The sequence below is a fragment of the Garra rufa genome, chromosome 24 (genome assembly GCF_049309525.1).
Source record: "Garra rufa chromosome 24, GarRuf1.0, whole genome shotgun sequence".
Taxonomy (NCBI): Eukaryota; Metazoa; Chordata; class Actinopteri; order Cypriniformes; family Cyprinidae; genus Garra; species Garra rufa.
Window position 1 is genome coordinate 16,482,616 of NC_133384.1, and position 17,581 is coordinate 16,500,196.

At 34.8% G+C, this 17,581-nt stretch overlaps 1 protein-coding gene across 2 annotated transcripts in view; it reads right to left on the reverse strand.

The window, feature by feature from the left end:
• The window catches only part of rttn (rotatin), an 81,373-nt gene that overhangs the window by 15,853 nt on the left and 47,939 nt on the right, over positions 1 to 17,581 (reverse strand). The window contains exons 32-43 of one of the 2 annotated variants that reach the window (XM_073830687.1): positions 15,876 to 15,953; positions 15,524 to 15,701; positions 15,155 to 15,252; positions 11,896 to 11,992; positions 11,581 to 11,776; positions 10,659 to 10,746; positions 6,211 to 6,361; positions 5,963 to 6,100; positions 5,182 to 5,378; positions 3,234 to 3,339; positions 2,369 to 2,466; positions 557 to 634 (exon numbers count right to left, since the gene is read on the reverse strand). In XM_073830687.1, coding sequence (XP_073686788.1) covers positions 557 to 634; positions 2,369 to 2,466; positions 3,234 to 3,339; positions 5,182 to 5,378; positions 5,963 to 6,100; positions 6,211 to 6,361; positions 10,659 to 10,746; positions 11,581 to 11,776; positions 11,896 to 11,992; positions 15,155 to 15,252; positions 15,524 to 15,701; positions 15,876 to 15,953 — 1,503 coding nt within the window. Of the gene's footprint in view, positions 1 to 556; positions 638 to 2,368; positions 2,467 to 3,233; positions 3,340 to 5,181; positions 5,379 to 5,962; positions 6,101 to 6,210; positions 6,362 to 10,658; positions 10,747 to 11,580; positions 11,777 to 11,895; positions 11,993 to 15,154; positions 15,253 to 15,523; positions 15,702 to 15,875; positions 15,954 to 17,581 lie in introns of both variants that reach the window. The other variant, XM_073830686.1, reaches the window with a different exon arrangement.

Genomic DNA, 17,581 nt, shown 5'->3' on the forward strand with positions numbered 1-17,581 from the left:
ATCCCTCATATTTTAGTAAAATAATTAATATTTAGCAGATTTTGTGAGGTGTATATAAACTTTTGACCTCAACTGTGTATATATGTATACATAAGTCATTATATGAAAATAATAATCATCTTATCAGCATACCTAAAAAACTCTACAAAGGGCTATAAAAAAGGAAAATAAATGATGACAAAATTATCATTCTTCAGAAAACAGTTTCTTCAAAACCTAAAGTTGTGGGGTTTTTTAACATTATTTGAAAGGCTGTAAATTTGTTTAATTGGTCAAACATTCATCCAACAATTTCAGGATGATTAACTGCCTTTGTACTTCAGAGAAATGACCACATGACTGATTACATGCACACAGTCTTACTGGGTGTTGTGTAGATTTTCTTGTAAAGACTGCACCTCAGTCCTTACAAGAATATCTGCATGACGCCAGCAAGATTTCAAACCCGCAGTGTTTTACACCCACAAGACCCCCAGTGAGAGCGTTTGCGGATACTGTACAGTGAATGTAACTACTCAAATAATCAGCGTGGGGAAGATTATTTGAAATGACGTACTTTGGATTCATTATGTTGATACAGGCAATTTCGCAGGATCTCTAGAATCATCTTAAGTTCTCTCATGCTGTTCTCCACCTGCTGACATCGAACAAAGACAAAGCAGTTAAAACAAGATAGCATGCTGATGGTGGTAATTTTTGAAACAGTCTTATTTGTATTCATACATTTGCATCACATTTCCCTGTTTGTATTCATTATAATAGTAACATTTCATATTAAGATTTATTAATAGATCTTAACAAAGATTACATGTTGTCTAACAAATCCACGTAGCAAAACATGATTTTACTGACATGGGGAAAATTCCTGAATCATTATTTTTTGTCATAAAAAAGTAAAAAAAAATATTAGATTTCAACCATCACCAGGCCTAAATTCAGGCTGCATAACTAGTTTTAATTACTGTATAAAATTATTCAATCACTGTGATCAGTTTACATGCATGAAAATTTTTTTTTGTATTGAGACGTTAAAGAAATCCTATGATTGTAATAAAGTGTTTAAACACACACACACACACACACGCACGCACGCACGCACAAATAATTAGTTTAAAAAAATTATATATATTTATTATAACAAGGGACTCATTAACAATTATTACTTAAAAAAAACATAAATGTAAGAAAAATGTAAGAATGTAAGAAGAATGTAATAAAAAAGCATGGTGCAATACTTTTTTATATTACCATTTTTTAAAATAAGTCGGTATGACTTAACTAGCATGCAGGAAGCCATTTTGTCAACATGTGACCAGAAAACCAGAAAACAGGAAATTATGACTGTAGTTTCTCATGTCCTCATGTTACCCTTGGTAACCTCATGTTATCTTCGGTATGACTCCAGGAAAACAGAAAATCACATTATATGAAAATAAATAAAACAAAAATAAAATATAATTAAATAAATGCTTTGTATCTTATACAAGTCTATAAATAAATAAAAGATCTTTAATGTTTTTTTTTAAGTACTCTGAGCTGAACATTAATAATGTCTTTATCGTGACTTTTGGTCAATTTAAAGCATCCTTGCAAAATAAAAGTATTAATTTCTATAATTTCTTTCTCTAAAAAAAAAAAAAAAAAAAAAAAAAAAACCCTCCAAAATTTTAATTGGTATAGTGTATAATGTTACAAAAGCTTTTTATTTCAGATAAATGCTGATCTTTGGATCTTTCTATTCGTGAAAGAAACCTAAAAAAAAAAATGTACTCAACTGTTTTAAAACCTGAAAATTATAATAATACAAAAAAAATTGATATTATAATGATTTCTGAAGGATCATGTGACAGTAAAGACTGGAGTAATGATGCTGAAAATTTAGCTTTGGTCACAGGAATAAATTACATTATAAAATCAGATAAAAATCATTCAAATAAAAAAAAAACAGCTATTTTAAATTTGGATCAAATAAATGCAGGCTTGGTGAGCAGAAGAGACTTATTTAAAAAGCATAAAAACAATTATTGTATATTGTATAATAGTGTATATCAGAAAAGACTATCTTGGACTTATTTATCATTGATAAATACATGAATCAAGGTTTAATGTCAATTTCACTAAAAATCTGCATTATAAGTAATACAGATTATTGTATTATTAATTTTTATAAAGCAGTATGAACATAAGGAAATGAACTGATTAAATCAACTGAACCTAAGGATTGTTCACTTTTGTCATTTTTTGTCACATCTGTGATGGCACTCTCTCTCTCTCCCTTCACCTGCCTCTACCTTCCTCCTCCCTCTCAACAGGTTTTCAGTGTTTGTAATGTTGAAGCTGTCTGTCATGTTGCCGGAACCCTCCGTACCTTCCTCCTGTGAGTGCTCTTGCCCGGTTTCACAGACTCCAGGTGAAGCTCTGCGTAAATGTGCTTCATGCGTTCCACACAGCTGTCAATCACACCAGCTGAAGAGGGAGAGGAGACATGTATCTGTCTATGTACTCATCCATCAGACAGTGACATCCGGCATTACACACAAATATAACATCACCTGGGACTAAAATTAATCTGTGTGTGAGATTTCCTCCCAGTTGAGGGAATAACACCTTTTTACTTCTACCTTTTAAGAGGGACATATTCTATACTTCTAGGGTTTTTCCTTCAAGTTTACTTAAATGTTAGCTCTGTGTTTATTCTACAGTACCTGTCCACCTTTTTTCCTGTAAGAACGGGTATGGACATTTTTATTAATTTTATGGGTTTGGCTTCTGGTCTCATCTGCGTCCAGCTATTTTTAGCTGTACAAAACAGTTTGTTTTGCTGCTTGATATTGCAAATTGGTGTCTCAGCATGTTATTTTAATGTATTATCTTAATTACGCGCTGGTTTATAGTGCAAACAGTTTTACCGATTATTGCACACTGTTATTCTTCTCATTATTTCTCGACGGTGGCTTATGAACCGGAAGTCCAACATATCAGCAGAAAGCTTACTTCCGCATTGAAAAATAAGGTGGATAGGATGCTGTATATTCAATGCGCATTAATATCTAGTTGTAGGTAATCATATGCAAATGTGCTCATAAAACTAATAGAGTTTGATTTCCATAAATGGTTTGAATTGAATAGGGAGGGAGCCATGTGTTGTGAACACTAGCATATGTCTACATTGTATATCATTAATTAGTTCCACATTGTGTAATTGTATTGAAGATGAGTGAAGTGATCTTTACCTTTACATGCATAACTCTGAGCGCTGGAGCTACAGGCTAATAGAGACATGAGCGCTTTGGCCGTCATCTTTTTCAGGGGGTCCTGGAATGGAATCTTCTCATATTGCTATAAATTGAACAGGAAACATGAAATCTTTGGATCTCAATATAATAATTTGAATAATGTTTAGGGCTGCCCCGTAAAGTTGAGTAACTATTAGTCGTCGAGAAGAGGCTTGGTCGAACGAAATTGTATTAGTCGCAGAAAAAAAAATTCTGCGAAATCACGCAGTCCATGATGGACAGATCTATAACGGCTGGTTTGTGTGGTAATATAGTACATTGGGCAGGACATTCAACACTCACCTATCATTCATCAACCTCAAATATGGCTTTTCATTTGAAAGATGTATGATGTAGTAGCAACTTTACATTTAAGCAACTGCTTAATCTAATGTAAACCAAAAAAAAAGTGCACTATTTTGTATGTGTGGAGTGTGGAAGCTGAATAGTAGCGCGCTCAATGCCGGTGTGGTCACTTGCTTTTAAAATACTCAGATAAAAGTAATACATTTTTCTAATCTGTAAAGACTCTATGTTTATTTGTGTGCATTTAGAATAACAACGAAACATTGCGCTTTTATAAAATAATTAAAGCAAACAGGATGCCCTTTTTGCCGTCTCGGACTCTGTGAACTTGAGCGTGAAACTTTGAAACTCATGCCTTACAGACATTAAAATATATATATATATATATATATATAGAGAGAGAGATTCTTGTGTTAATGCGCATTCCGCATTCGCGAATCAGTCTAAATAAACAATATAATGGCATTAATATGAAGAACAATTTAAAAAAGTAAACAACTCACACACTTAGATACAACCACTTTGTTTTGTCAAAATGAGACTTAAAAATGGCATGAAAACATGATCTGTGTTTTTAATGAATAATCAGCTTTGTGAAATTTGTCTGTGACCAATATTTATCGAACTTTGATGACTGACGGTCTGAAAAATTCAAAAACAGTTAAAAGTTAAGAGTAGTTCACTTTCAGAACAAAAATTTACAGATAATGTACTCACCCCCTTGTCATCCAAGATGTTCATGTCTTTCTTTCTTCAGTCGTAAGGAAATTATGTTTTTTGAGGAAAACATTTCAGGATTTCTCTCCATATAATGGACTTCTATGGTGCCCCCGAGGTTGAACTTCTAAAATGCAGCTTCAAAGTCTCTAAACCATCACAGCCAAGGAAAGAAGGGTCTTATCTAGCAAAACGATGAGTTATTTTCCAAAAAAAAAAAAAAAAAATTCTATACTTTTTAACCTCAAATGCTCATCTTGTCTAGCTCTGTGTGTACTCTGTGTAGAGATTAAAAAGTATATAAATTGTAAATGTTTTTAGAAAATAACGGATTGTTTCGCTAGATAAGACCCTTCTTCTTCGGCTGGGTTCATTCAGAGCCCCTTGAAGCTGCATTTAAACTGCATTTTGGAAGTTCAAACTCGGGGACACCGTAGAAGTCCATTATATGGAGAGAAATCCTGAAATGTTTTCCTCAAAAAAAAAACATTATTTGTACATTTTTGTTCTGAAAGTGAACTACTCCTTTAAAAAGAATAGCTGAACACAAGTTCACGAATAAAACACATAGTTTAAATTGTTACTGCTTTGAGTTATAATTTAGGAATAAATGTAAAATGCTTAAAAATACTAACTGAATGAGATTTATCATATTTGGCTTTAATAAATAGAATACTGATTACATTGTTAAAGTAAAACAAATATATTATGTAAGTAATGTTTATTTAACCAAGAAAATGTGACTGGGACATGAATTTACATGTAATTAATAAAAAAGATCAATAAACAAAAAACAATCAAAAAACATAACAAAATCTGTCTGACTTTTAGAAAAGCCAACTGAGGGATATGTAAGGTGGCCAACCAAAACGGAACCTGTTACCTCTAGTAATAGTTCACAAGTGACCTCTCCAGGCTCAGAAGAAAGAACTGCAGTTAGCGAGGAGCTGGCCTGATCCTCCGTGCGGCCTCCTGATCTCCTCTTAGCCTCCTCAGTAAACAGCACACATAGAAACTGCAGGGTCGACGTATAAAGAGAAGACTCGGCGCCCGATTGGTCCAAACACACTCGGAGAGTGTCTGTCGTGAGAGAGAGCAAAGACTAAACATAAAGCATACTTATATTTACTTTTCCAAGCTTTTCTCGAACTCCAACTCTGAGACGAGAAGATGCAAAAGATGCAAAACTTCACAACAAACATTCTTCACCACAAGGGAACATCTGACAAAAAAAAAAAAAAAAAAGTCTTTCCAAACTCACAGGCTTTTAAAAACAGCTTCCAAAGCCTGGATACCTGCAGGCAAGTCAGCGAGTCTACTGCCCACCCACCTGTTTTAGTATTTTCTACCACATCCATCAGATCTAAAGCAGGCTGATTGTTCTCCCTGTCTCTGTCCCAGTCTGTCATATGCAGCAGGGACACCCATCCGCACATAATGAGCTGGCCTCCCACTGCATCTGTCTCCATCTCCATCTCCTCAGCTGTCTAAACATCTATCTAGCACATCCTCTTCCATCTAAACTCCTCGATCTCTCTTTCCCCTCCATCCCTTTGTGCTTTCATCATGTTTGCCAACATTTTCTCTTTGTACTCTTCTGTTTCTTTCTGCCTTCCCTTTCCATTTTGCTTGTCTCCAACCTTTGGTGTGTGCATGTGTGTCACCTGAAAAGCGCTGCCAGTGTTTCCCCAGTGCCACGCCGACAGATGGGCCGACCGCAGCTTGGTTCTTGCACAGCAAAGTAGCCAGGAGCATCAACACATCCGCCCAGGTGTTGAGCACTGCACCCTGGGCTTGCGCATCTGAGGACCAAAACAAGCAAACGCTCATCAAAAAACACTTTCAAAACACTTTTCTTTCATTCGAAGGTCTTGTCTGGAATTGTGGATTTGCTGAAGATGCTTTGTCTTACCCAAGTCAGCGACAGACAGCGTGAGGATGGAAATGAGGTTGTTCAGCAGGGGTTTGAAGATCTCTCTGTGGAACAGCACATCCTCACTGTGTATTGCTGCTGACTGCAGGAGCTTACACAAACTTTGCACATAATACACACTACTCAGCACCTGAGGGAGAAACAGGAGGGTGTGGGGAGAGAAAAAGAGTCACTAGTAACAAGTGCAGAGTTACCTATCAAAAAACACACATACAGTACTGGTTACATTGTGTTTAAGAGAAAGTAGAACCGAACCAGAAACCATGATGCCTTTGTATTCTACTTTCAGCAAAACTGTAGTTTTCAGTTATGAGTATGTATACATAAATGAAAGGTTAAGAAGGTTCAGTTCACCAAGAAATGAATATTTTGTCATTTACACACCCTCATGTTGTTCCAAACCCATAAGACTTTGGTTAATTTTCAAAACACAAATTAAGATATTTGTAATGAAATCTTAGATGTCTCTGTACCTTCACCAAAAGACCAGGGCCGTCATTTATCAACAATGCATATGCACAGATGTGTGCGTAACAACAGCTTTATTTAAAGTGTGGGATCTACCAACTAGTACCTGTACAGTCAAACCCAAAATTATGTAGAGACTAAATATAGTTTTTGATTTTTTTTTTACTAGAGAGTGCAGGACACTATAGTTCATTTATGTTAGTGAGGATAGCAAAATAATGTAAAGTGTGACATATTATACCCAAAAATCCTTCATACAGTGGACTACCAGTAAAACTGATAAATATTTGGGACCAAAAATTATTTGGACACTTTGACCTGACCATGTTTTGCTCAAGTGTTTTTTCTTTAATTGCTAATGTGACTTTTTACACCACAGACTGAACCAAATTAAGCATTGTTGGTAATTTGTTAACAAAATACTAATAGTTGTGTAAATATTTTCTTATTAACAGCTGTCCTAATTTTTAGTTGATTGTAAATCACACTTTTCTATCAAAGTTATCTGACATAATCAAGATGAATTTGTTCTGAAACAGTTTAACTCATGATTTCTTGTCATATTTTATTACCATTTTCTGAACTATAACGAATAAATTGTGATAATGTGAGAAATGTTAAAGGCGTCTGAATAAATTTTGGTTTGACCATGTGCACTACCGCTCAAAAGTTTGGGATCAGTAAGACTTGTAATGTTTTTTTAAAGAAGCATATCTTATGCTCATCAAGAATGCATTTATTTGATTTAAATACAGAAAAATACAGAAATTCTTCATTGTCACATGATCCTTCAGAAATCATTCTAATATGCTGATTTATTATTAGAATTATCAATGTTGGCAACAGTTGTGCAACCAAATATTTTTTGGGAACCTGATACTTTTAGGATTCTTTGATAAATAAAAAGTTTAAAAGAACAGCATTTATTCAAAATATAAGTCTTTGCTTTCACTTTTTATTCATTTAACACATCCTTGCTGAATAAAAGTATTAATTTCTTTCAACAAAAAAAAGTAAGAATAAAAATGTTCTGACCTGACCCTAAACTTTTGAACAGTAGTGTATATTGTTAGAAAGGATTTATATTTTAAATAAATTATGTTCTTTTTACCTGCATTGCAGGTTCCGAAAAAAAAAATATTTAGCAATACAACCGTTTCCAGCACTGATAATAGATCAGTATATTAGAATGATTTCTGAAGGATCATGTGACGCTGAATACTGGAGTAATAATGCTGAAAAATTCAGGTTTGATCAGATTAATTTAGATTTTTTTAAATATATATTAAAATAAAAGAATGTTGTTTTACATCGTAATAATATTACACAATATACATTTTTTCCCTGTATTTTTGATCAAATAAACGCAGCCTTGATGAGCATTAGAAACTTATTTAAAAATCTTATGGATCCCAAACTTTTGACCGGCAGTTTAGGAAACCTTTTCTACATCTACGCACTGTTTATAAATGAGGGCCCAGGTAAACAAAATATAGAAGATCCGAAAAGGTCATAAAGACATTGTATAATGAATCTATATATCTCTTTATGCGATGAACAGATTTAATTCAGGCTTTTATTTAAATCTAAACAATGATCAGCAAACATACATAGAGCACATCAAATATGGTAAACATGAAAGCTCAAATGTGCTTGTGTGATGAGCAAGAATTTGAACAAGGTTTGTTCTACTGCCGCACAGACAAGCTGCAGTGGTTACCATACAGGATTTGCTCTGTGTGCGTGTTTATATCTGAATAAAAGCCTAAATTAAATATGTTCATCATATAAAATGATAATGTCTCTTCACAAGACTTGGATTAAACCACTTGATTAAACCTGAACTTTAATGGAGGAACAGAAAAATATCTTTGAACGGCACGCAGTTGAGTAAATGATGACAGATTATTTATTTTTGGGTGAACTATGCGTTGAAGACTGACACATGGACTATAATTATTAGGCATGTTGATATTTTGGTCATATTTTTTCCCCCAAGCACATTTTACCAATTCCAAACCACATCAGTCTTAATAACTACTATTAATTTTGTATTTATTCATTTTTAAGTGATTTATAATTGTCCATGAAGGCTGGAAGTGAAAGACTCCATATATTCAGGTGTGCAAAATGACATGTACATTTTCTTTTAAAGATAAAAAAAGAGACTTAACTCAGACTGAAAAGTAAAAAAAAATATTAAATGCTCATGAGAAGTATGCAATACTAGAATTTGCAAAGTTAAGGCATGACCACTGAGCAGCAAAATTCTCATTGGGTCAGCACAGTCAGAAAAAAAAACAGGTGGAGAAGAAAAGATCGCAACCACAAAAGAATTAAGAATTAAGGTGAAGAATTTAGGTGTGAAACCATCAGAAACCAGCGCCACCATTTTCCAGAACTGCAACCTACCTGGAGTCTCCAGAAGTGCAATGTCTCAGAGACTTTGCTTGGGTAAAAAAAAATGCTAAAAAAATTACCCTCACTTAATAAGAACAACGTGCTCAAGTGTTGTGAAATACATAAAAAAAATATTTTTATAGGCTTCATAGAGTTGAGAGTGACTCTTGAAGGACCAGCATCACATTCTCTTGTACCACTCTTTGAAGAAATTATCTTCCAGAATCTATCAGTAAGTTTTGGGAGATCATTTTTAGGGTGTGTTCACACTTGTAGTTCAGCTCGTTGATACATTAGAAAATGATACATTAGGTCCTGGTCCGTTTAGCGTTCACACTGGCATTTTTAACAGCGAACCTAAAGATATCGAACCTAAAGGCATAGTGATATGTTTACAACCTAATTGGTCGGGTTGAATGACGTAGGCCTATATTTTGTGATGGAAAGCTCTGATCACTCCAAACAAATGTTCAACTTAAAGCCATCTGCTGGACTAAGCGCTCATTGTTGCATGTATATGATTTTTTTTTCACCACAAAGAGCTCATAAAAGGCACTTTACCTCCTCGTTGCTCTACGTTTTGTTTTGGATACACCTTGTTTCCTTTGTAAAATCATGTCGCATAGCGTCGCATCTTGTCATTACTTCCTGTAATGTCCAAAAGTATTTGGTCCATGTCGGGTTTATATTTATTTCAAACCGCAACAGAGTTCAATTGGAAGCGGACCGAGACCCATCTTTTTAATTGGTCTCGGTCCACTTGTTTGGTGCGCACCAGGGTTAAGATGGCAACATTCACACTTACTTAAACGAACCGCACTAACAGAACAATCGCAGCAGAGATTGTTTAAGGTGTGAACACACCCTTATTCTATTTCTTACCCTGAACAGTCTGTCTTGAAGAGATGGACCAAAAATGAACTCCCATTGACTTTTCAGTCTGAGTTAAATCTTTTTTTTTTTTGGCTCATTTTATCTGTAAAAGAAAATGTACCTGATAATTATGCACACCTGAATACAAGGAGTTTTTCACTTTCTGCATTCTTGGACAATTATATACCACAAATTCAAAATTAAAAGTAGTTATTAAGATTGATATAATTTGGAATTGGTAAAATGTGCTTCGAAAAAAAAAAAAAAAGACCAGAATATCAACGTGCTTAATAAATAATTGTGTATTTCATCAATGTCCTTACTACCTTTCTGAGCCTATAGAGGGTCAAAAGGCTCTCGGATTTCATCAAAAATAAAGTTAAATTAAGGTCTTACAGGTTTGGAACAACATTAGTGTGAGTAATTAATGATATAATTTAAGCGAATGGATTTAGTCATGATAAAATGTGTTGAATATTGCTATCAGTACTGCAGTTATGCTGTCAAAAATGTAATAAACAAGCATGCATGTGATTGAGGATGTATATAAGTTTGTGAATGACAGGTGTTCCAATTTTGTGGAAATCTGGCAAGCTTTCTGATGCATTCTGTAGGCAGACAATCCCCTTTGACAGATTGGTGTTTAAGTGCAATTGGAAAATGATAACTGAAATCTCATAATGTACCTGGTTCCTGGCATCTTCCATAGCAGCTGGCAGGAGAGGAGTCCTTAACTCATTGACACACCGAGATATGGCTGCCGCATCCACGACACTGAAACAGACAGTGAAAAATCAACAGGAAGTCAAGCAGGTGAGCTCACAGTCTAAATAGATGAATAAATACTTGAAAAACAAACATAAATAGAATCTAACTTTAAACGTCTTGTGTCATTTATGACATTTTACCTGGGTTTTGCTGTTCATCAGCCAAGACAAAACAACCACAATTTGGTATTTAGAAAGAGTGGGCAGATGTGGTTGTGTTAAAGTGTTGTCAGGTAAACCAAGAGAATATATTTATATATGCGTGTGAGTGTGACAATGAGGTAAGAGGCGTGCGCAGGTTTGCAGCTTGTCATACATTCACATGTGTAATAGGTGATTAACACCTTAGAAAATAGTAATAAATATTCACAAATTTTACTAATAAAACGTAAGCAATATACAGTGAGTGAAAAAAATAAAACTGCATTGCATTAAAGAGACGATCAAGGGTCAGGGTCAAACGTCAGCCTCAAAACCTTAATGACTTGGAGAGGATCTGCAAAGAGAAGTGGGACAAAATCCCTCCTGAGATGTGTGCAAACCTGGTGGCCAACTACAAGAAACATCTGACCTCTGTGATTGCCAACAAGGGTTTTGCCACCAAGTACTAAGTCATGTTTTGCAAAGGGGTTAATTACTTCTTTCACTCGTTAAAATGCATCTCAATTTACACATTTTTCTGGATCTATTTGTTGTTATTCTGTCTCTCACTGTTCGAATAATGCTACAATCAAAAACTTTGTCAGTGGGCAAACGTGCAAAATCAGCAGGGGATAAAATAATTTTTCCCTCACTGTATAAATAATGCCAGAACATCTGTTAGTCTTCATATCTCTCTAACCTGGCCATGTTCTGAAGTATTTGGTTCTGTTTGAAGGCAGTCAGACTGAACTCAGGAAGCACAGCCAGCAGGTTGTCCAGTAAACCGCACACAGCTAGTAACAGGTGAGGGGTTACTATAGCAACATGCTCGCTTCTCCCCCTTGGGTGGGACTCTTGAGTGAGGGCGGAGTCTGAGCTGTCCGTGTCACTCTGACCTACAGCTCAAAGAAATAACAGCAACCTCAAATTACTAAAGAGTCAGACAAAACATTCTTCTCAAGGCCAAACTGTCAGTTAGTAGACAATCCCTTGCCTTTTTCCCCTCAAGTCATACCTTGAGCAGTGAGTCTGTTGACTGGAGTGTCCTGGATTCCGATAACACCTGGGGTCGGCACTGGAGAATGAGTCCCACTAGAGCTACCTGATGGAATCTGAAGAAAATGAAGACAGACATGATAACAATATAACAATATGAAAACAATTCAGGCTAATTTTGGCTAATCTGATGTTGCCTGCAGCTATGTACAGTATAAACATGTAGGGCCCTATGAAATCTGTTTTTATTTTTTTCCAAAATTTATTTTATTTTTTTCTGTGTTCAGTTTTTTCCTGTTAATTGTTAAATTAAAAAAAATATTAATAGAAAAAGCGTATCTATTAATTGAAAACATGAAGCACAATTTAACAGCAATTTATTAAAAGTTTAGGGCCCCAAAAGTTTCAGTTTTATTTTTACCAAATTCTGTATTTTCCATCAATTTTCTGGATACCATTTTTATGGTTTTATTTTTATCGTTTCATTTTATTAAATCATTCATCAAAAGCATCTTTAATAAACTGATTTTGATTAATGAATATCTACTATCAATAATAGTAGATTATTATTGTAGTAATAGATATTATATGTGACCCTGGACCACAAAACCAGTCATAAGGTTAAATTTTACATAACTGAGATGTATACATCATATGGAAGCCCAATAAATAAGCTTTCTATTGATATATGATTTGTTAGGATAGGACAATATTTGGCCGAGATACATCTATTTGAAAATCTGGAATCTGAGGGTGCAAAAAAAATCGAAATACTGAGAAAATCACCTTTAAAGTTCTCCAAATTAAGTTCTTAACAATGCATATTGCTAATCAAAAATTACATTTTGATATATTTATAGTAGGAATTTTACAAAAAATCTTCATGGAACATGATCTTTACTTAATTTCCTAATGATTTTTGGCATAAAAGAAAAATCAATAATTTTGACCCATACAATGTATTTTTGGCTATTGCTACAAATATACCCCAGCGGCTTAAGACTGGTTTTGTGGTCCAGGGTCACATTGTGTCACAGTTTCTTCAAGTTAAACCAAACCTTTATTCTGACGGGTTGCAGTGAAGACCTTTAAAGTTCACTTCCAGAACAAAAATGTACAGATGATTTACTCACCCCCTTGTCATCCAAATTGTTCATGTCTTTCCATATAGTGGACGTCTATGGTGCCCTGGAGTTTAAACTTCCTAAATGCAACTTTTAAAGGGCTCTAAACGATCCTAGCCGAGGAATAAGGGTCTTAAGTAGCGAAACAATCAGTCATTTTCTAAAAAAAACAAAAAAAAAAGGAAATTTACAATTTATATGCTTTTTAACCTCAAAAGCTCATCTCATCCAGCTCTGCGTGAACTGTGTATTCCGGTTAATGACAGTTTTACCTCACTGTTTTACCTTTTTCGTAAAGGGCGTGATCTTTGCACGTTCACTTCGTAAACACTAGGTCGGTACTTCTGCCGCGATGTAGGATGATTTTGAATTTGGAGGACAAAATGAGATGGGAGTGTTTACCAACCCTAACTTTCTTGAACCAGAATACAGAGAATTCACGCAGAGCGAGACAAAATAAGCATTTGGTTAAAAAGTATATAAACTGTCAATTCTTTTAGAAAAATAATTGATCGTTTCACTTGATAAAACCCTTCTTTCTTGGCTGGGGTCGTTTATAGAGCCCTTTGAAGCTGAATTTAAACTGCATTTTGGAAGTTCAAACCGACGGCCACTATAAAAGTCCACTATATGGACAAAAAATCCTGAAATGTTTGCCTCAAAAAAAAAAAAGCAAAAAAAAGAAAAAACAGTTTCTTTACGATTGAAAAAAGATATGAACATCTTAACTTACTGACTTACTGTCACTAGACAGCATTTTGGAGGTTTTATAAAGATACATTTAAATGACGTTTTAAGGTCAAGAAAATCAAATGTAAGAAATAAATTAAAGGGAACAAAATACATCAATATGTTCTCTAAGTGTATATATCCAGAAACAACACAATTAGCTGTATTAGCATCCTTCCAAATCAATCTCATTTACTTTTAAATTCATTCTAAAAAGGTAGCTTAACTAGAATATGGAATTAACTTTTACTGTACCTTCTGATTAGACAGCAAAAACATACTGTTCATCCTAAGCATTTTTGTCTTGTTTTCCATCCAAATGTATAAAGATTCTTAAATCAAGATTCATTTAATTTTTAAGCAAAATGTCAAACAGAAGTCTTGTTTTCTGTGAAACTGATCAAAAGTCAGTTTATAGGCTCTGAAAATTTATTCAAAGGAAAAACAAGTGTTCATAGCCCATTGACAGATGTGTTTTAAGCATAATCACACTTAGTTTCTCAGAAAACAAGACCTTGTATCTTCGTTTTGCATCTCAAGTAGATGTATCTTGATTTAAATATGTTTAGATATTTGCATTAGAATACAAGACAGTAATACTGAGGAAGACATGAATTTTTTTGCAACAAGACTTAATGAATGTAAGACTTTCTGCTCTGATTTAAGGTCTTTCAAAGCCTTAAAGTATTAGTTCACTTCCAGAATAAAAATTTCCTGATAATTTGCTCACCCCCATGTAATTCAAGATGTTCGGTCGAAAAGAAATGAAGGTTTTTGAGGAAAACGTTCCAGGATTTTTCTCCATATAGTGGACTTCAATGGTGGCCAATGGGTTGAAGGTCCAAACTGCAATTTCAGTGCAGCTTCAAAGAGCTCTACACAATTTGTGTAGAGCATTTGTTTAAAACTATATATATTTTAGTTTTCTTTTTTTTTTTTTTAGAAAATTACAGATTGTTTTGCTAGATAAGACACTTATTCCTGAAATGGGATCGTGTAGAGCCCTTTGAAGCTGCATTGAAGATGGACTTTCAACCTGTTGTCCATCACTGAATTCCACTATATGGAGAAAAATCCAGAAATGTTTTCCTCAAAAAATCTTAATTTCTTTTTGACTGAAAAAAGAATGATTTTATGAGCGTCTTGAATGACATAGGGGTGAGTAAATTATCAGGAAATTTTTATTCTGGAAGTGAACTAATACTTTTAAGGCTTTGAAAGACCTTAAATCAGAGCAGAAAGTCTTACATTCATTAAGTCTTGGCATTAATGTTGCATGCATTGCAAAAAAAATTATGTCTTCCTCAGTATTTCTGTCTTGCATTCTAATGCAAGTGAACGAATCCTTTCATTTGAGGAAGAGTGTTTAAAACTTTATAAGACCTGCGGAGAACCTGCTAGAAGAAAACCCTTATATCTACTGACCAGCGTACTGGAGGTGGACATGGATCCTGAGCTCTGAGTTTGGTTTAGAGGAGCAAGCATCTCTCTCCAGTGCTTCAGAGAATCGTTCAGATCTGTCTCTGCAGAAAGAAACCCACAGTGTTTCATTTACAAATAAATGTACTACTAAATTATATGCACTGAAATAATTACCTCTAACAGCTTACTAATACTTCAAATTCTGTTATAACAAGCGAATGATAAATGTAAACACCATCATCTAAAATATGCGGCACACTGGCCACGATCTCTAGTACAGAACAGTATTAATAATGTGTGTAAGCATATGGATGCCACAGAGTCAGACATCCACTAATAGCTGGCAATGCTCTGGGCGCGTGGAAGCCGTACCCTGGGTGACATTGGCTGGCGGAGGAGGGGGGCTGAGGGTGAAGGCATGTCTGCCCGTGTAACAGCTCTTCACCATCTGGCCCACTCTCTCAAAAAACTGCCAGTGGTACAAGAGAGCCTGCAGGGCAGGAAGCCCAACCAGACACAGGCCTGAATCCTCATCATGCACACAGGGGCTCTGAAAGACACAAGAAAGGGAAGAATAGAAGAAAAAAAAAATCAGGATATATAATACTGAGGAAACCAGAAAACCAGAAATCACCACAGACAGATTTGTTATGTCTACAGAGCTTTTAAGACCGGCTGTGTTATTGATATTTAGTTCTGAAAGTTTATTCTCGTGTAAACATACCTGCCAGGCACACTCCTTGGCCTCTTCTGCATTGGCAGGCATTGGCATCACAAGGAGGTTTTGCAAAATGAACGCTGCCTATAGGGAAGGGAAACATAAGAGTCAGCAACACTGCCATCTTCTTGTAAATGAATGGAAATGCATGCTGGTTGAATTCTCAATGGTCTCGCAGACAGCAAGTGGCAGATTCCTCGAAAAGAGAAAAATGCAAACACATTCGCTTTAAACTGTAACTGTTTATGCAGGTTTAACCTCTTTTTCACTTCCTGTTTCTGAATATGTCTTTGCACTAATTCTATACTAATAATGAAACAGTCAGAAATAGATCACAGATGTGAACGAATATGACTTGCAGAGTCATTCTGACTTGCAACATGGAATCTAATCATAATTGTAGCTTATTCCAACCCAGAAATGCCCACTTAGACAGGAAGCAGCCATCTGACTGATTTGTAAAGCTATTAAGCACATTTCAATATATACTACTGGTAAAAATATTCAGTGTTACTGTTTGTGATGTCCAGTACTGTGCAATAGTAGTATTTTCACCAACAGTCAGCTATTTATTTATTTTGCTGTAGAGTGTTAATAGGGAATATTGGTTTGCATTTCCAAACATTAATTTTGCCATTAATTGTAATAATACAAAGAGGTTTTTGTTTGCACAAGGAGTCTGACAACAGCCAGTGCTCCATACAGAGATCTGATCTAATCATCATCCAGTCTGTCTGGAATGACATGAGGAAACAGAACAAACTGAGACTAAATCCAGAAACGTCTTTAAGATGCTTCAAGAAACCTACATGCAAAGCTACCTAAAAAAAATGCGCAAGTGCACCTAGGGCAAAAGCTGCTTTAAACACAAAGGATGATCACACCAAATGTTGATTTCATTTAGTTAATAGAAGTTATTAGATAAATAAAATGTAGTTTTAAGTTCCCAAAACTGTACTGTAACTGTACTGTAGCTTTTGCAGGTAGGTTTCTTGAAGCATCTTGGATACGTTGCCACAGTTCTTCTGGATTCAGTCTGTCTCAGTTTTTTTTTTTTTGTGTCATTCTAGACAGACTGGATGATGATGGGATCAGATCTCTGTGTGAAGCACTGGCTGTTGTCAGACTCCTTGTGCAAACAAAAATCTCACTGGATTTTTACAATTAATGGCAAAATGAATGTTTGGAAATGTAAACTGATATTTCCTACTGACACACATTTTTTGGTTGGTGAAAATACTAGTGGTCTAAAACTTATGCACAGTGTATCTATCTATCTATACATCTATATATCTATATTCTCTGTCTCTCTCTCATATATGTGACCATGGACCACAAAACCAGTCATAAGGTTACATTTTACAAAACTGAGATATATACATCATATGAAAGCTCAATAAATAAGCTTTCTATTGATGTATGGTTTGTTAGGATAGGACAATATTTGGCCGAGATACATCTATTTGAAAATCTGAAATCTAAGGGTGCAAAAAATCAAAATACTGAGAAAATCACCTTTAAAGTTGTCCAAATTAAGTTCTTAACAATGCACATTACTAATCAAAAATTACATTTGGATAGGTTTACAGTAGGAATTTTACAAAAAATCTTCATGGAACATGATCTTTACTTAATTTCCTAATGATTTTTGACATAAAAGAAAAATCTATAATTTTGACCCATACAATGTATTTTTGGCTATTGCTACAAAT